The sequence below is a fragment of the Mustela nivalis genome (assembly GCF_964662115.1).
Source record: "Mustela nivalis genome assembly, chromosome: 15".
NCBI lineage: Eukaryota > Metazoa > Chordata > Mammalia > Carnivora > Mustelidae > Mustela > Mustela nivalis.
The window spans coordinates 20448113-20470957 of NC_139034.1; the positions used below are offsets into that span (position 1 = coordinate 20448113).

Below are 22845 nucleotides of genomic sequence, written 5' to 3' on the forward strand. Positions count from 1 at the left end.
CATTAAACTCTCTATTAGTTTTACTCAATATGTATAGTACCAACAATGATAATAACTGTTTTAAAATGTTAATCAACTACATAACTCATTTCTTTTAATTAAAAATATTATTTTAGACAAACTACCAGTGAAATCACTCATCTGAATTACAAGATTCTGAAAACGCTGATTCCTTGGTAGCTGCCATTGGGCAAATGATGAATGAAATATTAGAGTGGAGTTTGGAGTTTCTTCAGATATTATCTAGTATAAAGGGCACATTTTACTTGGAATGTTTTTACTTTAACTCTTACCCTGAATATATAGCATATAACATACCCACAGAAGTAACTAAATCTTACCCTCTGACCTTTACATCCCTCAGCGACCTGTTCACCTTCCAAATACACTGTATTCCACCGAACTATTCAAAACTCATTTGTCAAACATTTAATCATAATCTTTAAGGAAGTTAAATAGGTTGTGCAACAAAAGTTCATTTATAAATCAGTTGTGGAATTTGAGACTTTTAAAAATAAATTATGGGTTTTTTGGAAAGCCTACCCAAGAGTCTGAATCTTTAAAAATATGTATTTGTAGTGAAAAAAATAGTAGAAACACTTCTGCAGGTATTGTAATTAAAGCCCAAAGATAATGCTCCTGAATAAAATAGGGTTGTCATGTTTATCTTGAATACTGATGCTTACAGACAATGCAGATTTACTTAAAGATGAGGAATTCTGGTTTTTTATTATTTTTTAATTATTATATAAGTTTCAGGTATTATACAAGTTTCATCTTTCTTTATAATTTGACATCTGTGTTTGCTGCAAAATGATCACCACCCGCAGTCAAGTTACCATTCATTGCCACACAGCTGACCCTCTTCACCCACTTCAACCACTGCCCGAAGCTCTTCCCCTCAGAACCACTAGAGTCTGTTCTGAATTTGTTTTGTTTTACCCTTTTCATTTATGGTTGTTTGTGTGTGTGTGTGTGTGTGTGTGTGTGTGTGTTTTAGATTCCACATGAATGAAATCATGCAATACTGTCTTTCTCTATCTGATTTATTTTGCTTATCATGTAATACACTTAGGGCCCATCCATACTATTTCAAATGGGACAGTTTCATCCTTTGTCATAGCTGAGTAGTAGTGCTCTGTATAAATTCACCACAGCTTCTTTATCCATTCATCTATCAATGGACATTTAAGTTGTTCCAATATCTTGGTTATTGTAAATAATGCCACAATGAACATAGAGGTACATGTATCTTTTCAAAGTAGTCTTCTTGTATTCCTTGGATAAATACCCAGAAATGGAATAGCGGGGTTATATAGTAATTCTATTCCTAATTTCTTGAAGAATCTCCAACAGATAAGGAATTTTTAACCAAAAGCCTGGTTTAAAATAGGTATGTAGGTCAATTAAAAGAGACTTTTTGAAGATTCTAAAAGATACTTCTGGATTCCTTCAAAAGGAATGAGAGAAAACAAATTTCTGGATTAGGAATGCACAGTACAAATAATAGCTCCTCCATTTCCTAGAATATGACCCTGAATTTTCTCATATGTTAAACAGAAATAATTATACCTACTCTGAAGGATAATCACAAGGATGAGTTAAATGAAGTAATACAGGGCTGAGCACAGAAAATGTGCCCAGTCTTCTTCGTTCCCTTCCCTTTGATCTTTATTATGCTTCATGTCACTCCAAGATACACATTTTTCTTTGGTAGAATTGTGTTCCAGGCACTGCCTATCCCTCCCCCCCAAATAAAGGAAGGCAAAGAAGAAAAGCATAGCAGAGAGGGACTTAAAAGATTCTTATGAGATTACTCTGCAAATACAGAAGACAGAAGAATAGCGGAATTGAGTGAAGAGAAGAGGGGCAGGGAAGAAGGTTAGATTGCCCAAGACAGAGTTCATGGGTCTGTCATCATTGAAAGGCCAAAAAAGTTGTTAGTGTCCTCACAGGGGATAAGGTTCTGATAGAATGCAGTAGGACAGATACAACTACCCAGTGCAGGCCTGGTTGGTTGGGTTTTCTAGTACTAAGACAGGTTTGGAAGATACGAAGTGACCTTAGGGTAGATGTAATTAGAAGAAGGAGGTCCATCAGCCATTTATATGACAGAACCTAACAGGAAGCTCGTAAAATGCAACAAATGCCCACATTTTAATTTCTGAAATTTCTGTTTAATTTTTTTTCATTTGTACATCTTGCAAACCAAAAGCTTTTCTGGTAGAATGATAAATTATCTAATATGCTAATGTACACACAGAAAATAGTTCAATCAGCATATGTTAAGTAAAAAAATACAGAAGTTTCTTAAGTATAATATAGCACTTAATCGTCTCTGTTAGTGAGGCGTGAGTCAAATGAAAAAAGAAAAGCCTTCCACTGTGCCTTGAAGGTAATAAGGAGACACATGGAAAAAGGTAATCTCTACGGTAATCAGAGCTTGAAAGATCAATACTCACTTAGAAACAAATAGGTTATCAATTTCCATTCGTATTCTACCACTGTCGCAGCTGGAGGCCTTCAGGAATAATGAGAATATATGTCAGTAATGTAGTATGTGACCCTAAAACAGTTGTTAATCAGATCTTTTTAAAAGCTACTTAAAACTGTGAAATGTAGAATTCTTTCATCTTCTCCACCTTTGGGTGCCACCAGTTTCATAAACTTGATGACCAAAAGGAAAATAATTCTTTAATTTCAGATTTCTTTGTACTATGCACACCTGTGCTATTTTGGGCATGCCTCTGTTAAGGTTGAAAACCAGGAAGGATTTTATAATTTAGGTCAGGATAGAGGTAGATCAGCTTTTACTGGCTGATGATAAAAAAAAAAAAAAAAAAAAAAAGTAAGTCTTTGCATGTATAAATGGGTCTTCACTCACATCTGTATAATAGGTTAAAAATTGTAGAGACAAGTGCCATCCTTCTAAATTAATCTCTGGCTACACCTGCAGAGAGAAAGAGAAGAAAAAAAAAACCCCACACCCAACATCGGCATCCTAGAGCAATGAAGAAGTGGATTCTGAAGTTATATCGTTTTGGTCAAACAAGTAGTTAAAAACTGACAAAAACTATCTTACTCTTACCCAGGCATACCTAATCTCCCAACAGTAATTGTATGTTGAGGTGCATTCGAGAAACCTTTATTAAACACTGACTATGAGCCAAGCCGGGTACTTGGTGCTAAGGATACAGACGTGGATAGGACCTAAGGCAGCACACGTCTGGCCAGGTTGTCAGTCTGGCGTGAAGCCCATCCCAGCAGTAGGGACTCGACACAGCACATAAACCTGTAGTCATTTTTATAACTGTGTCAGGTGAGACACTTGAAGCTTTCTCAATATTATTTAATTGTCTATAATGCCCATAATTATCCCCGAGGTGTTGCCCTTCCCAATTAACATAGATGAAGGACCTGAAGCAGTTACTTAACACGAAACTTAAGGTTAAATAACTTGCCTAAAAGAGGTTAATGGTTTGTTCCACCAAGATTCCAACTTACATCTGTCATATTTCATTCAGTTTGCCATTTGCTACTTCTAGCATGGTTTTTACCCCCACTTGAACTTTGTGCCATGATATGCCGCATTAATTACATAATGTTTATTAGTTAGCTAAAAAATCTGCAAATCAAATTGATTAGTGAAGGACATCTCATAAGATTTTTCTTCCTAACTTAATTTCAGTGACATCTATTTGTCTTTCATATCACTTAAAATCATAGACAGCAATATGGGCTTCCTGGATGCAGATCTGATTTTCAGGAGAATCAGTAATACAGACCTTCTCAATATATTGTTATATCATTCTTCATCCTATCTCTTTAATCACACCTTACTGTCATCTGATAGTGAACATAAAAAATTGGTGATCTATTACCAACTTTTAACACTGATGATGTCCAGCCACACTAAATTTCAGGAAGAGACTGAGGAAGATGAATGGTTGTGCCTGTTGGCCAACAGCTGGCCCTTACAGCCAGTGACAACAAGAAAAGTTTGAAGGGGTCCAGTAATATTTTATAGGTATAAAAGAATAATGGGGATTATATACTGAAGAAATGTAACTGTTCAGGAAAACATCATGTAGACGTCTTAGCATTATTGAACCTAGGGGATGACATGTCATTCATCCTAGACTTAAGAAAGAATGAAACCATGGAAAATAATATAGATATTTATCTGTGTTATACTTGTAGTGAAGTAAGAGATCCTTGGTAAGAATAAATGTTATTCAGAAGTGAACTTAATGGCATCAGAAATAATGTCTCTCCCCCAACATAAAAAGTATACAGAAAGCATTAAAACTAAGTGCATTTGAACCATGTGATAGTCATTCTTAGGTTTCCTGCTATGGGCATGTACTGGGTGGCAGATACTGTGTTTCTATGAGGTGACAGTGACAGAGTACCGAAAGGACTAGAGTTATCTAGTCTTATTATATGCACTTCACTTTATTTCATTCATTTCTTCACCAAATTATACATGGAGCAACTTCTGTGTACCAGGTATTGTTCTAAGTGTTGGAGATAAAACAGTGAGCATGACAGGTTTCTGTGGGGGGTGGGGAGAGATAGACAAGTTACAAATCACTTACAAAACAATGTGACAAGTGTTTTAGTGACGTATTTAGAAAATATAGGTTGGATTTGAGCATACTGGAGAGCTTGGCAAATCAAGGAAAATCTTTCGGGAGAAAAGTGACATCTTGGCTGGGGCATAAAGGATAGCCAGCACTTAGCCAAGCAAGGATGGTGAAGGGAAGGGATAAATTGGTACCAGGCAGAGGGAACATCCCCTACAAAGGACAGAAAGTGAGAGCAGTGTGTCACGACCTGCGAATGTGGAGAAGGGAAGGTGAAAGGTAAGTTTCCAGATCATTCAGGATCTTTTAAGACAAGTTGAGTGATTTAGAATTTCTCTGAAGAGCTCTGAAGAGCTACTGAAAGATTTTCAACAGAACTTTGCATTTTAAAAAGATCATCAGACCATGATGTGGTACATGTACTTTTAATAGATTTTCATAGGTAATAGAAGATGGCCATTCCCTACCTACCCAGTTCCACAGTGCAGTGATCAGTGCCAGAGTGATATTCTTCGGCGGTATTAATACGTTACGTATGGCCTTAGTTATGAGAAAGAACATCTGACTTACAAACTGATAATAATTCAAAATCATTCATCATTAAATCATTAGAGCACTAGAACGCCATCATCTTACCGATCAGAAGATGAAAGCCCAAGAAGCAAAATGGCCCTCAGTAGCCCAGTCAGGCCCAGTCAGTCTCCCCCTGACTCCTCAACATAGGCATCTTTCCAGGACCCTGCACTGTTTCTACCTCACAGGAGTTTCAAAGACCATCATATTTTCAGTGGAACAAGGCAGCTGCCTTCAGGAGGGTCAAATTCCTGATTCTTCTTCCTCTTTTCTCTTAGGAACCTTTCACAACCTTCTTCCTCAATGCAAATGATGGAAAGTTTGACCATCCAGATCGAACCTTCTCGTCGGTTGCAAGATCTTGGAGAACTAGTCAGAGAGATACTTCTGATGTAAAGGTAGGTTCTTTGATTCAATAGTAGTAATTTAATTTCAAAATATGCAGAAATCTTGATTTTTAAAAATTTAATTATATGTATAAGACAGTTTTGTTCCATTGTATTTTAAAAGCATGTGGTACATCTAACCTAAAAGGAAACTAGAGGAAATAATTTTGAGCATCACAGAAAACGATTCAGAATTCATTTATATTATTCAGTTAAGGTGTTTTCATAATTTCAAAAAATTCCTATCTAATTTAGATCGAATAATCTGGAGATGGAAAGAAAAGGCCATAAATTGCCTTTCCTGCTGTTAACTCAATATTTGGCCCATTCCATAAAACACAGCAGGAATTGGATTTGACCTTAATGTGTCATATTGTTATAGCTTGCCCAGCTTTGGGTTTACGTAGCCTGGGGCAATTAATAAAGCATTAATGACAAGACCCATTTAAAATGTAGGCTTTTCTGTACGGCCTTAGCTTTTACTTGACTGTGCCTGGGGATACCATGCAACAATACACATTAGATTAAACCAACACACACACAATACCCAGGAACAGCCAGAGCGCTGAGTAATTTTACAGTTGGTACTATTTAACTATTGTTAAATACTAATGTTTGTTATTAGTTTATATGGGCTTTTGTTTCTTAAAAAAGGTTCTATTCAAAACAGTAACATACATTTGTTCTCTCGTTTTTCTCTTTTATTCTCTGATACTTGATCTGATCAGGTTATTGCACCACATATACGTGTTCCTAAAGCCTCTTTCTTCAAGGCAGTTTGTTCCCTGTCACTGCCATTCATATTGTTAAATATAAAAATATTACGGAGTTACTCCATTTAGGGTCTTAATCCAACAAAAGGCAGTGAATTAAAGTCAAAATTATCATTTTTGTATTTGTGTTTATCTATTGCAAACATTTTTAAAGGCAATCACAGTGTTACTGAAGTGTAAGAAAACTGAACACAACTTTGTTCAGTTCTTTTTGAAAGCAGAAAACAAACAAAATTGATCCATGTAGCTTCTTCATGTATTTTGTCAGATTACTATCAAAGTTTGCATAAATGAATATTAATTTGTGCATATAACATATTCATATTTTGACAATAAGATAATTTAACATGCATCCTTACTATACTAAACTCTGAAGGCATACAGTTTTCTCCCAGCAGCCTTATAACTTCGCTGAGGAACTCTAAACTCTAAACTCTAAAGCATCCGCGAACTGTCATTTAAACTGACTCCTTTCCAGTGAAATCAGGGAGAGAGTCTTGTTTTTTCTTTTGTAACACACTCAGAATTTACACAGAAAATGAGGAGTCCAGAAGCTTCTAGAATTAGCCTAATGTTCATAAAAAGCCCTTAATAAGTATTTTGTGTTTGAATTAAATATTATTATCTATATTTTAAGGCTTCCTGTCATATTTAAGGTTATTCATATCTTAATTCAGAGCAGTATCCACATTGTACCAAATTATATCAAATGAAAATGCTTGCTCACTCTTATCAGACATCATCACAAAAAAGAAAATGGGCTTTTCAGCTTAATTCAAAGACCTACCCTCACAAACCCACACACAGATCAGAGTTAATCATTCTAATTTATGTGAGTAGATACAACGTTACACTTTACTCTCTATACTGAGAACTTTATTGATGCTTTTCATCACCAAAAATACCTCACCAAGGTACAGGTCAGTCTCCAATGATCAATATTCCTATCAGGCTTTTCCCTCTACAACTGCTAAGATTTCTCCCAGAGTTTTCCTGTTCTGGTACTTTCAAGAAACGCTTGCATGTTGTTACCAGTTGTGTTCCTTTGGTTCCTGGGGGTCACATCATCAAAGACAAAGACCAATGTGGCTGTCGCTAAATGGGGAGGTTTTTTATTTTTTATCCTCAAGCAGCTGTGCCGAATACAAACAGGACTTATTCCCCCACCCCCGAACTTAATTAGTTCATAAGAAGCTCATTCCCCAGCTTGACATTGCAGGGATTTTTTTCCCCCATTTTCAGTTCTCTTTCATATTTTATGATAACATATCGTGAATATCTTTCCATGTAGACCCGTTCTTTTTCAAGGCTGCACACTGCACGCATACACGATAATTTATGTAAACAATCTCCTATTTATGGGTAGTTTGTCTTTCTCTGCGATTGTTCCTGTTCAACACAAGGCTGCAGTAAACACCCTTGCACGTGATCTTGATGAACTTTGCGTATACGTGTAAAGGATAATTTCTATTAATGGCTAAATGGCTATATACATTTTTAATTTGGAAAGATATTGCCAAACCATTATTCCCAAAGATGATAATTCACTCCCTAGAGCACGTGTGAAGATGCTTCCTTCCCCACGCCCCCCTCATCATTATTATAATAAATAGTGGAATTTTTGCTAATCTGGTGAGTGAAAATAGAGTTGTCTTTGTTTGGGCTTGCATGTCATTAATTGTGACTGAAGTTGAGCATTTTTCATGTTTCGTATTTCAATAATTGACCCCTAAACTTAGTCATATTTTTTCCCATTTTTCAGTTGGGTCAAATGTCTTTTTCTTACTGATTTGAAAAAGATCTTTGAAATCGCATCAAACTGCATTACAAGTATTGTTTCTCAGTCTTCTTTCCTCTATTTTGTGTGTATCTGTGTGTCTGTGTGTCCAAATGTGTCTGTCTTTCCATGTATGGCATCAGAATTTGAGGGTTCTCATTAAGGAAATGTTAAAGAGGTTTTTTGGTAATACTGGTAGTAAATTGAGACTTTCTAAATTCACATTTAAATGTACTGATTAAAACCCATGATACTTTTTCCGTCTGAAATAATACCTGATTTAGCAGGGAAGAATATGTTACCAAGAGTAATAATAGTTTTGCTAACCATGTGTTAAAACCTAAGTTTTTGATTTCTTATCCCCAAGCTGTTAAATAAAGCATTGGATATAATTTTAAGGAAATGAGTTTCCATTTATGAAGAAAAGTACGTCTGCAATATCTCCTAGCTTAGATAATCATATAAGAAAGAACTAGAATGGAGTGGTTGGTTTCATTCTGTCTGTCTTTATTAACATCAGTCTCTTCCTGTGGTAATGCATACAAGCTGGGCAGAGATGGAGTGTTGGTGAAGTGACCTTTCGGGAGCCAGGTCCCCTGAGTTAAGTCAGACTTGTTAGTTTTTTACTTTATTTTTATTTTCTTTTTTATTTCTCTCCTCTAGTGTAGTCTTGGTAACAATGACATTCAACTCACTGGAGTTCTCACACTACGATTCCTTAATGCCTTCAAAAGTTGTTATATTACTTTTGAATAGCTATGTAGATGTCAGGAAAGGTAGCTGTGACAAAATGTCATTAAGGTGACATAGTGTAAATTAATACAGTTAATGGAGGTGCTCGCCACTGACTCATTGACCCATTATGAGCTCTTGTGGAATTAACGAATGCCAGGGCATCAATCTTTTGAAAAAAAGGAAGAAAAGAGATGGCAGCTTTAAAACCTTGCAGTGAATTATATTAGAAAAGTGAAAACGTCTGGGTTGGATTTGATTTCACTAGGAAGCCATAAAATGGTATGCTCTCTCAGCAAAATATATTAAACTGAAATGTCAGATTTGATGCAATAGGTATACAATTATGATAGTGTTAATAGTGGTCTTCTATCACTCTAAGACATACTTTCAAGTCCAATTTCTCAGCAGCTTGAACTTGTCATAAGCTTGTAAATTAGAAATTGTGTTTGAGGATATTTTCTTATTATTGACAGAACGTATATAACACTATTAACTGTACCGTAGGGTTTTAGTATAGCTGTTAAAATAAACCAGAAATCACATTTACGGACAGAAAATGCCTGTTATAATATTCATCTTGCCATTTCTTTGATAGTATTTGGTGTCTTTCCGCACTGTTTTTCATTTAGGAAACCTTAAACTACTTGGACTGTTTGCTTAAAGGGAAGCTAATTAACAGAAATCTATCAGTGGGAATAGAGTAAGCAGGAGAGCTCTTACATGAAGTAGACAAGTTGGTCTCTGAAGTGCCTTCTGAAGGAGCGTGCTTCCCAGTTACAAGAGGAGCATGCATGTTTTCGGAGTGGTTCTCAATAGTTTTTAAACATGCTTTTTGGTCATTTATTTGGTAGTCTTCAGAACAGCCCTGTGAGATAGCTGTCGTTGCTCTCGTTTTGTAAAGGAGATCCACAGGTATTAAGTGGCCTGCCTAAGTTCACACAGTAGGTAAGAAGGAAGCCAAAACCAGCACCAAGGTCTCTTTAGTTATTGGTAGTGCCTTTTCATTGCTTGGCATGCTACTTTAATTCTTTTGCATGACCGTATCATCACATTCAGCCCTTCGGACTAGCTCAGAATCACTGATCAATCAAGTGTTCCTTTAGTCATTTTTTGCTGTGTAACAAACCACCTCAGACCCTAGGGGCTTAAAAAATACAGCTGTTTCTTTCCCTAGGATTCTGCAATCAGAGTAAGGTTCATCAGGTACAGCTCAACTCTGATCCACCTGGGGACCACTGGAGGGGGGGCGCCTGTCTGGGTCTGGAGGATTCAAGGTGACCTCACTCACTTATCCTTTGCTTCAGCAAGGATGGCTGGAACTGCTGGAGCCTGGCTGGCCCTCTCTCTGAATAGTCTTTCTAAGAAAATCACACTTCTCTTCACAGTGGCTTCCTAATAAGAGGATTAAAACAAAACAAAACAAAACAAAAACTGCAAAGCTGCTGAATGCCTAAACTTGAGAGAAACAGCATTCTGTTGGTCAAAACAAGTCACGGGACCAGCCCAAATTAAGGAAGGGGAGCAACGAACTCTGCTTTGCAGTGTGCTGAGCAGCAAAGTCACATTTCAATAGGACATGGAGGTTAGAGGGGTGTTGGTGGTCCTCTTTGGAAATAGTCTCCTAAAGCCCCTTCTCTGGTCACAATTCACGTTCCTCTTAGATGCAAAATATACTCAACTTGTTAGCCACATTACTGTATCAGGGTCAAAATCTAGTATCTCATGGTCTGTATCAGGTCCAGATACAGATACAGTGCAGAAATTTCTAATTTGGACACCTGGAACCTGGAAAGGCAAGCTAGCAGTCCCATGTACACTCGGCATAGGGTGGTGAGCCAGGTAAACCTCAACAGACCACTCCAAAGGAGGGGATGTGGAAGGTCCAGAGCAGCGTCTGGTTCTTGGTAATTACAGCCAGGCACGTGTTGCCAGTTTCCTGGACTCGGGGTCAGGTCCTCTGAGACCTTGGCTTTGCCTTCTGGATCAGCTTTCCTCTCCATTTAAAAATAGCCCTTGTCTACAGCTGAGTGGCTTTCTCCAAATGCTTCCTGATCATCGAAAGTTGGGGCCAAGGCATCTTTCAACCTCCTTTAAAATTTTGTGGACTTTCTATGTATCAAATTATAGTTCATTATGAGAAAAAACATGCACCCCAAAATCCTTTTGTTAGGATCCCCTCTGTTTCTGACTATGAGTTAAGATGCTGTTTACGATGCCCTTAGGATTCTCAGAATCCCTTTGTGTGGCTGAGTGGTTCTACAAACCACCACCTTAAATTTTGCTGAGCCCTTATAAAGGGGTTTATAGCCACGCCTTTTACCCTGTGGCCACATTTGATTTGCAGCACCATGGAATCTCTCTTTCTCTAAAATAAATAAATAAATCTTTATTTTAAAAAAAAAAATCTTGCCAAAGCTGGCAAGAAGTCCAGGTTTATTATCTATTTAATTCTGATGCACGTAAAATAGCTCTTCCTGGTAGAAGAAGAGATCATCCCAAAACTGCCTCCCTCTTACCTTCAACTAACCGCTCACCTGAAGGACCTCTGCTTAATCTAACACAGCTTGGAAACCATGGCCTTCAGTATTGTTTTTATTACTATTTCATACCTGAAACTCAGGAGATGATAAACACACAGCAGTAATTGATTCTTCTTCTTTTTTTTTTGTATCTCAAACATTTGTATTGAGCATCTCTTTTTTACTAGACACCATTGCTAGCTAGTGAGTGGTGTGAACCAGTGAGCAAAACAATGATCTCTATTGTCATGAGATTTCCAGTATAGTGTGACACAGGAGCCTAATATATATTATATATATATATAACATATTATATATATAGTATATTTCATGGATAAGAATATATTGACTATTGATTATATGAATATTGAATATGAATATATTGAATATATAATATTATATTATTATATATTATAGTTGCTATGCAGGAAATCAAAACAGAATCAAGTCATACAGAATGATAGGCTCGCTTCTTCAGAAGGCAAAAGAGGAACTATAAGAGCAGAGACCCTGGATTTAAAGCAATCAGCTTTGATTTGGGGCTTTACCACCTATTTCCAGTGTAGTCATTAGCAAATTATTTAACGTTCTCTCTGCCTCAGTGTTCATGTCTAGAAAATGGGAAGAATGAGAATACCTACCTCATGAAATTTTCGTGATGACTAAGAAAATCCATATAAAGCGCTTTACAACAGTGCCAAGACATAGCATAAGATACAAATAATAAAAATAATAAATTAAATAAATAAAAACATAAAATGCAAAATAACATAAAATTTTTAAAAAGATACAAATAAATTCTATGTACTATTTTTATTTTAAGATTGAATGACCAGAGGTAACATTTCAGCTCATTCCTTGTCTTAGAGCACAGATAGAGTAATTGTCATCTTCTTGGACTTCACAGTTAAATATCCCAGATGAAACTCACTTATTCATGAGGTTTTTCTTTTTTTAAATAAGCAAATCTCTTAAATTATATAAATATGAATATAAATGATATCCTAATGTCTTGTATTTATATGCCAGCATTAAATTTTAAAATGCTATTTGAAACAAGATCTTCTAATCTTTTAATTTTAAAGATTTAAAATAAACTGAGGCATTAAAATTAAAATTTACACCCACTCTACTGCTTTAACAACTTCTCCCTAGACTGTGTGATTTTACTGGTTCCTTCCCCTTCAGAAAAAGAAAAAGAAAAAAACAAAACAAAAACTTCCCCAGCTCAGGATTCAGCGTGCAGACAGCTTTAGTCCCACATGGTTCTGGTCTTTTGAAGTTTTTAGGGGCCTTGCAGTTTAGCTGAACTTCAGGAATTTCTTTATATTTGCCTTAAAAAATGTGTCTGTTTGTGACTGTTCCCTCTATTAGAAATCTGAAAGCATTTCTTCAGCCCTTCAAACATCAGGCGTCTAACAGCTTTTTCCAGCATCTTAATCAACACCCTGATTAGTGAGCGTAGTTTGGCTGCCCAGACGGACTGGAGTGGAGAGCACAGCCTTTACCAAGGGATCATCCTGAAGGCCCTAGTCACGCTACTTTTTCATGTAACTGGCCTTGATTAAAGCCTTCCAGAATGTTCCCTCCTGCTGAACTCCTTACTTTTCCTCCTACCTTTCTAGGTAATCATCAGGCGTGACCTTCCTTAGCCTTCCTTTTCCTCCTTAGTGGCCACCAGCTTTTAGCCCCTTCTTATGCTAGAGAGTTTGAATTGAAAAAAAGTAGGTCTTGTTTCTTCCACTTCTGCAGCAACTTTAAAACCAACTTTTTCTGTATTTTAAAGTGAACTCTTTTACACTATTAAACCTTTTATACCTAACTAGGATAAGCAAGATAACATTTTTTTTAAACTGTGAAAATTGCCCCTCAAAGGGTACAAATTTTATGATGGGGTTCATCCTTTTTCTTTTATTTAATAAAGTCCTTCATTGGTTATTTTCCGATCTTGAGGCATTTTCCCAACCATCTGCATATTGCCCCAAGGGATTTCTAGTTATATTAAAATAACTTTACCTAATATCATCAATAACTTAATATTTAATGAGCACCTGCTGCATACAAATTATAACACCAAGAGCCATGAGGGTTCAACAAAATATAAGCCTCACAAAATCAGGCTTGAAAATCTGCTTTTACCCAAATCGGTGTTAATGTAAAATCCTAGGGCTTTGTTGCCTTTCTGATTCTAATTTAATGACATTTAGGAAAATAGTATTATGGTGGTAAGTAGGTTAATAATAACAATATAGTTTATGTGACCCTTTGCCATAGGGAAGAATGGAAAATAATATATTTGGAAAACATTATAAAGCACCAAGATAGTCAAAGATAAATTAAGACTCTTTGGGCTGTTTAAATAAAAAATAAATCTATATTGCTTTATCCTTGTGGCTATATCTCTCTGTGTGCCCTCCAGGAAGCTTAGACAGTCTAGTTCTAGAGATGGGACATGAACACAAATAACTGACTCCTGTTAGCCTACGACATATAAATCACACTCCACAAAGAGCGACTCTGTGAGCTTACATTCTTTCCCACCTTCTGGACCATTTGGAATGCTGTTGTCGTGCTGTGTCACATAAAGAATGGGTAATGGGCAAACAGTGATATTCTTTACCTTTCTCTACATCTTTTAGTAATTGTTCATGCTTTCCCAAACCATGAGAGTAAGATCAAAAGAAAATTATAAGTTTTCTCTTAATGCACTGAAATAATAAGTGAATAAATATTGTCTTGGTCAGCTTAGGCATCTATATTTTATCATAAATGAGGGAGCTTCTAAACAACAGAATTTATTTGCCACAGTTGTAGAGACTGGAGGTCCAAAACTAAGGTTTCCCACATGGTCAGGTTCGAGGTCTGGTGAGCATCTGCTTCCTGGTTCACAGACGGCCATTGTCTAGCTGTGTCTCACGTGGCAGAAGTGGGCTCCCTCCTGTAAGGACACTAATCTCGTTCGAGATGGCTCCACCTTCATGACCTCATCTAATTCTAATTAACTTCCAATGACTCCACCTCCTAATACCATCATAGAAGATAGAGTTTTAACATTTGAATTAATTTTTTATTTTTTATTTGTTTATCAGAGAGAGGGGGAGGGAGAGATACTGAGAGAGAGATCGCAAGCAGGGAGGACAGAGGAGGAGGAAGAAGCAGACCCCCCCCCCCCCTGAGCAGGGAACCTGATGCAGGACTCAATCCCAGGACCCCAGGATCATGACCTGAGCTGATGGCAGAGGCTTAACCAACCCGAGCCACCCAGGCGCCCTCAACATTTGAATTTTAGAGGAACAGAAACATCACATCATAACAGTTGCGTACTTCTGATGGCGTACAGATCAATGAGAGCTGGAATGATGCTTTACTTCTACCTTCTAGTCTGTGATCACACACGCCTTTACCAAATTGCTCCTTCAGAGCAATATACTACACACCATTGCGCTTTCCCAGCCCAGAAATCAGCTCGTTATAGTCACTGCTGATAGAATATTTCTGAAGCAGTCTTTCGTTCCTGCCTTGCCCACCCACTAAACTATATCATGATTTGTAAATAAGGGTGTTGGTTTACCTATTGGTTTTTCTTTCAGCACTTTCTCATTTTCTCCTTTTACATACATGTCACTGACAATTTACATGAGTTTGTGTTAATCTCACCATAATTCTCCTTTCCCACACTCTCTTATGGCCTCGATGTCTTATACATAGTTTGTTGTTAATGAATGAGTATCACACAGTGTGAGCCACCTAATTCCCTCTGTTCTTTGTACACCCATCCTCACCTCTGTCGCAGGTTGTCCTCCCTGGTAAAGTCCCACGACATGTCCCATTACTGTCGCTTGCACTTGCCCTTCTCCCCCTTCCCTCCCGGTGCCCTTACTGCTTCTGGCTCCCCTTCTCCCTGCATACACATAGACACCCAGTCTCTCCTCTCCAGTCCATCCTTTATGTTGACACTCAAAGTCTTGGTATAAAATAAATTTGTCCAATAATCTGAAATCCAAACAGCTTAGCTTGTCATGAAGCTTCTTTCATCTCCTCTTCCGTATAACTCTCACCAGCCCATTTCCCCCATCTTGACCTTTATCCCCCAGTATATCCTATCCTCTACTCATACTCAGTCCTTACCACTTCCTGGTAATACTCCCTGATGGTCCCCTTGCCCCTTCCCGCTGCCTTTATCTTCAGGCATAGTTGAATTCAAATATCTGGTCTCCAGTGAAGTCTTTGCAGACTTGCCCCAAGTTCCCTGCCTTCTGCTCTGCGTTCCCTTGTTCTTGGTTCATACTTCTTTCAAGCTATTATTATTATGTAGTATAACCATCTGTTTATGCATTTACCCTGTGGACAAGATTATAAATTTCTTGAAATAAAACCATCTCTTGTTCGTTCTTCTTTTTGCATACCTGTCACAGTGCCCTGTACTCAAACTTTATTTTTTTTTTTTATGGTTCACATTTATCATCATCAGAATGGATAATTATCAAATTCTCACAGAATATTAGAAAGATAAACACCCACTTATGCTATCATGGACAAATGTTGGTTTTAGCAGGAGAACCCATAAAGAGAAAGGTTTTGTGTATGCTTTTCTTTGAAAGTTAATAATTTGATTTATTTGAAGGCATCAGTGTTTGGTGGTGTTTTTTGTTCTTTGTTTTGTTTTGTTTTGTTTTGTTTTTTAATTTTTCTGTGAATTTCTTGAGAAGACGCAAGCAAGAGTTGAATTTCAGGCACTGAATTATCCACATTGATCATGACACAAATAAATGATCTTATGCTTTTCACAATATAATTTAAAGTTAATTTAACCCTCATCTTGCTATTTGAGAAGATTGTTGTTGGGTTTTTTTAATTATTGTATAGAAGGTATACATAAAAACTATAGTGGTTTTTGTTTTCATTTTCTTCCAGTTGCTTTAAAAAAAAAAAAGGGACAACAAAAAGGGTCATAAAAACAGCTCATTTCTATACCAGATTTATTCCAAAGAAGCATAAGCCTCATGTTAGACATTGTGCGTCAAACAGAACTTTGCCTTAAATCAAGTTGTTTATGTCATCTCTATATCCGAGTAACACAAGTTGTCTTTGCATCCAGTTTATTAAAAACCAATACCATTCAGGTGCTGTGCTACATATTTAGAAATTACTCTCACACTGTATATCATCTCTTCATTGTGTTTACTGATAGGTACAAAAGTAATTTTGGCAAATTATGAAATAAAACTATGAATCTTTTTATAAAAATCGTGTATTGTAATTGCCCTTGTGATCAAAAATAAAAGTAAAAGGTATGACATTATTTCTAACCAATACTGGCAGCAACTTTTTTTTTAATTGGATATTTCCTTAATAATATTCAGAAAAGTTTGGTGAGTGGCATAGTCTTGTAGGTATAGCTTTACGTATTTGTTTAAGAATGATATTGTGAACTACTGCGGGTCCTGTAACCCATTTCTCTTAACCAGTTCTGGCAAGATAAGAATGAAAGTCTTATAAACATAAATTATCAAATAAAATGTTCAAGAAAAATATTTGTTTTCTCTTTCCTTCTCTTCCTCTTATGTAAAGAAAATCAAATGAAGAATAGAATTAGGTAATAAAATATTGAATTTTAGTAAAGAAAGTATTTAATCCAGTTCATAGTTAAGTTATAATACTTTACTTCAACTCTTTTTTAAAGTGGTTTAACATGCCACATTTTTATTCCTGGCAGGAACTAATTCCAGAGTTCTATTATCTACCGGAGATGTTTGTCAACAGTAATGGATACAATCTTGGAGTCAGAGAAGATGAAGTTGTAGTAAATGATGTTGGTCTTCCTCCTTGGGCAAAAAAACCTGAAGACTTTGTACGGATCAACAGGATGGTAAGAGAGATTTTATTTAAGCTTTGAGTGGTCATCAAGAAGTAAAAACATTCTGTTGTTCTCTTTTGTTTCTATTAACAAATTGCCATTTAACATCTATAAATACAAGGTTAAAATTTTAAGAAAAAAGAAGGCAAGCATTTTACTATAGTCTTTTGACATTATTCTTTATTGTGGAGTGGATTTTCCTTTCATGAAGACTAATAAAGGAATGGTAATTCAGTTATATTTGCTCCCTTAGGAGAAGACAGTCAGATGAGCATCTGTTGACTAAGAGAAGATATTCTAAAATGCTTGATATAAATGTCCACTTCTTATTTTTGTCTACCAGCTAAATCTGGACTCTTTTTTACTCATAAAATACTCAAAACAAAATAATTTACATTTAGAACGTATTTGCATGCAGGAAATCATAAGCTGTGAAACATACCTTCAAATATCCTCATGGGGCACCTGTGTGGCTCAGTTGGTTCAGGATCCAATTCTTGATTTCAGCCCAAGTCATGATCTCAGGGTCCTGAGATTGAGGCTTTTGCAGGACTCTGTGCTGGGTATGGAGCTTGCTTAAGATTCTCTCTCTCCCTCTCCTTCCGCCCCACAGCCCCCCACTCACGTGCATGTGCACGCACACACATACACACACACACACACATGTTCGCTCTCTCTCTTAAAAAGAAAAATATATATATATAATATACTTGTCCTTAAGAGAACACCCATCAATTTTTAAATTGAAAAATGTCATTACTTTTTAAATCTGTGTGACAGATATCTGGCAGATATCTAGGTGTTTAGGTAAAAAAATGTGTAAATAGAATGTTTGCATGTGGGTATTTTATAGATTTTGATATATTTTATCCATATTTCAGAAGATTTTAATCTCAGTGTTGTTATGGTATATGGAAATGAACAACTTTGCCAAACAACCTCCTTAGTATACTATTATTCTTAGTAAATTGAGGAATTAAGAAAGTCAGTGACTCAAAATAAATCTGTTCACTCACTCCCAATTTTTTCCAACTGTCCTGTAAATATATTTTACTTTGTTTTTACACCCAATTTATTTGAATCAGAATCCAAATAAAGTCCATATTTACAATGGAGTTCACATACTCCTTAGTCCATTTTTTTGGTAAGACTTACAGAATTCACATATGTCACACAGATATAATTCACCATGCAGTTCACCCATATAAAGTAAAAATTAAATAAATAAAAGGGTTTTCATTTATTCACAGAATTATACAACCATTACCACAATGCCCTTTACTAGCTTCATTGCTCTGGGTAGATTGTGGAGCATCTCTGGTCCTCACATTTCTCATCTATAAAATATGAATAGATACCTTATAAATTTTTTTAAATTGTATTTATTTATTTGATAGACAGAGATCACAAGTAGGCAGAGAGACAGACAGAGAGAGAGGAGGAAGCAGGCTCCCTGCCAGGCAGAGAGCTCGATGTGGGGCTTGATCCCAGGACCCTGGGATCATGACCTGAGCCAAAGGCAGAGGCTTTAACCCACTGAGCCACCCAGGTGCCCCACCTTATAAATTTTTTTAAATCATTACCATAAAATTTATTTTCTTTTGATGTACAATTTAATAACTTTTAGTTAATTTACAGAGTTGTGTGACCATCACCACAGTCTAATTTTAGAAAATTTCTGTCATTCCAGAAAGATCATATGCCTATTTGAAGTCACTCCCCATGCCTACCTCCAGCCCAGGCAACCACTAGTCAACTTTCTCTCTCCATAGGCTTGCCTTTTCTGGACATTTTATAGAACTAGAACTGTATGATATGTGTTCTTCTGTGTTTGACTTCTTTTACTTAGCATAGTTTCTGAGATTAATCCATGTTATAGCACATATTCGTAGTTGGCTCTTTTTTGTAATGGTAGCCCATGGATGGATAGGCCATTGTTTTGTTGACCATTCATCAGTTGTTGAACACGTGGGTTTCCACTTTTTGGCCGTTACAAATAATGCCGCTATGAACATTCACATAACAATCTCAGTGTGGACATAGGTTTTCATTGTTTTGGGGTATATACCTACAGTAGAATTATTGAGTCATGGTAAATTTATGTTTAACTTTTTAAAAAATTACCTATTTTGCAAAGTGATTGTACCATCTTACATTCCTACTAAGGGTGACTCTTTCACCTCCCCTGTATCTTCACCAACACTTGTCATTGCCTGTTTTTTTTTTTTATTATTATAACCATTCTAGTGGATATGAAGTAAAATCTCATTATAGTTTAATTTCCTTTTTTCTAGTGACTAGTGATATTGAGTGTCTCTTCATGTGCTTTTTAGATGCCAGAACATTTTTACATATATATTAATAAAACATTAAGTAGTGATTCATTATAGATACAACCTTTGTGTTCCTCATTAGTGAAAGAAGTTCATGTGCCCCCAGAATTAATAATTTTATTAATAGTATGCCTAATTGAAAAAGAAAAGGCAGTTGTGCTTCTAAAAGCAAATCCCCAAGACAGCATCAAATACAGAACTTTGTGAATATAGGGAAAGATAATTATTATGGATAAGAAGCCATCAGGTAATTAGTATTCATATAAACTAAATAAAAAAGACCATATACACTTGACTAAATTTGCAGAAAAATCATAAGGCTTCATCTATCTAGATCCATGAATACTTTACAGTAATAACTTATATCTGTAGTTGCCCAGAGTACCTCTATTGCATGTAAATAAAATACAAGAAATAACTTACTCCTTATACTAACCTTACCAGTTACTATCACGTGACTGATAATTACCTGACTTCTGTTTATATACCTCCTGTATCTTGTCTTTCTATCAGCGCAAGTGCTGCTGAGCAAACTTTAAGACAAAATGCAGTGCTTCTTTAAAATAAATCTCACGGGGCGCCTGGGTGGCTCAATGGGTTAAAGCCTCTGCCTTCGGCTCAGGTCATGATCCCAGAGTCCTGGGATCAAGCCCCGTATCAGGCTCTCTGCTTGGCAGGGAGCCTGCTTCCTCCTCTCTGCCTGCCTCTCTGCCTACTTGTGATCTCTGTCTGTCAAATAAATGAAATCTTTATAAAAAAAAATAAATCTCACTATTTACTGTCACTGCAAATACGGATTTATCAAGTCAAGTGTGTTGTCAAGCCAAGTACATATAGTGTACTAGGAACTTAAAGTTTGCATATGATATGATGAATTAACTGTCCTCAAAGATCTTCTCTCACATATTCAAAAGATGTAAATTTTATAACTGACTGAAATATGAGACATAAATACTTGTGCTTTTCAGAAAATACCATAAAACATTTTCAGAAATGCATCGTACTTATTTGTAGTTCTTTTTTTAATTGAGGTGTAATTGACATATAACATATTCTTATTTATATATTACATGTATAATTATATACATATTATGTATTATGTGTTATATTTTTATTATAATAACAATTTCCAACTTGTTTTTGTGAAGAAATTAAAGAAGCAAGGCATGGGGGTTTTCTCTATCTTAAACCAAATTCCTGTTATCTCATTGGCATTCATGAGTCAGTGAAGACTTTAACTAAATCTCTACTCCATGGAATGAAAGGCTTTACACAAAATTCTGCCTACTGGAAAAAAAATCAAAGTGCCGCCATCTTGCTTCTCTGCAGCAACGGGGTGCATGGCCAGGTTAAATCGACCATATGTAGGCAGTGCCTGTAGCACAGACTGGGTGGATTGAGAGGTATTTATTCTTCCTGTCTTCTTTGCCTGGGTTTTCCTTGAAGGGTCCCTGCAGAATGGGAAGGGAAGGCTGCCTTGGTATACACAAGGCTCTGCATCTATAGCTGCCATTCTTGGTTGCGTCAGAATTCCGGTGAAGGGGCAATGGGAGGTGCTGCCCCTGAGAACAGGGCTAGGGAGCCACGCTCTCAGAGGACGTCTTCTGAGGAGTAGCTGTGTGTCTCCGCAGCTGCCATCCTCCCTCAGTGTCCCCTGCGCTGCTTTTCATAGCCCACGTTGTCCTTCACAGGACCTTTTGCTCCAACTTCTGGTCAGTTTTCGGGCCATTCTGATGGGAAATGATCACGCTGATGTCATGCAGAATTCATGTCAAGACCCCTGTGTCAACACTAGGAAACTTAATCAATCATGTGCCTCTCTCTCTGTTTTTTTCTACTGAAGGAATCATTATTTGATGATTATTTCTCTAATATACAAAGCCTGAGTAACAGATATAGGTGCAGAAGGGTTTAAATTTTCCACAAATTCCATGAATGCAAATTGTTTTCAAATTGTTTTATAACATTGAAAGTTTCTAACTTTGTCCCAGCTGGGTAGCTCATATAGGATTTAGTTCTTAGGAAATGGGTTTAGAGAAAATGTACTCTAGTATATGTATAATTTGGGCTGGGATTATCTTCAGTTACTTGAAGGGGTTCTTTGTAATGAGCCTAAAGTATAAAATGAAAATGTCATATATCCCAAAGAAATGACATTCACAGTGGTAAAAAACATTCATCTCTTTGTATGGATTAGTATTCTACATCCATGAACATTCTCTCCTTCTTTCAAGCTGTCATTAAGAAATTCAAGCAAAGAAGACAAAAGTAATACTATAAAAAGGGATGATATCACTGATGATAAATCAGTTTTATTATCTTATGGCAGCAACCGAAAAGGTATTTGATGTATTTTGTGGAAACTTGCGTATGTATACAACTTAATTTCCTTCTCTTATTTTTAAAAAGGAGACAGTACTTTGGTTTTTAAGGATGTACTTTTTTTGCTTAATTGGTTTTCTGGTTAGGGGAAATAGTATATATAATTAATTACAGTTGTTTATACTTTGTAAATACAGGGACAAGGACTGTGTTTTACTGAAGAACGGTGAAATCCAAAATTTGATCTCATTAGAAAAACAGGAAAAGTGATATGGACACGTTGGGTAGACATTTCAATAAATTCTAAGTGCACTGAGTTCATACATCAAAAATTGGTTTAATTTACCCACACCCGGCTAGGCTGATTACAGCCGACTCACTCATGAAACATTAATAAAGCACTGTGTTCGGTTCTAACGTGATTATAATCTGACCTCTCCACAAAGGACAAAAAGAGAAAGTATCTCTGATAACATTACCCTAATGCTGGGTTCATCAATCATAATCTGCCCTTTTTTAAAATTTGTTTTAGAAAAAGGCCTTTCACGGATGTGCTCTGATAATCTCATCCGGCCCTCAGCCCAGCAGATCCCTGGTGCTCCTGGACCAAATGTAGAACAGTCTCCATCTGCAGAGCAGAGCACAGGGCACTGAGGCAGAGAAAGCAGAACTGAATGTGGTTTTGTTTTTGCTATATCATATCCTTTATATGATTTTTATATTTTAAAGAAAAAGTCTCTTTTCGATAGGTAACAATTTGCATTTGGGGTATATCTTTATACTAAAAGAATTATATCTTTATACTAAAAGAATTATATCTTTATACTGAAAAGAATTTTCAGGAAATGAGAATTTGTGGAAGTGTTCTGCGGCAAACTCAAATTCCTGAAACAGAGCTCTTGTGCTTACGTGCCTGCTCTGCCACGGGCCAGCTGTGACCCCTTGGACGCACTATATTAAGACTCCCCCTTAATATAGTGGAGC

General features: G+C 36.5%; 1 protein-coding gene across 12 annotated transcripts in view; it reads left to right on the forward strand.

Moving 5' to 3' along the window:
- Positions 1-22845, forward strand: part of NBEA (neurobeachin) — a 667546-nt gene that overhangs the window by 594894 nt on the left and 49807 nt on the right. For all 12 annotated transcript variants that reach the window (XM_082700384.1, XM_082700385.1, XM_082700381.1 and 9 more), the window contains 2 exons: positions 5438-5557; positions 17066-17218. In XM_082700384.1, coding sequence (XP_082556510.1) covers positions 5438-5557; positions 17066-17218 — 273 coding nt within the window. The remainder of the gene's footprint in view (positions 1-5437; positions 5558-17065; positions 17219-22845) is intronic.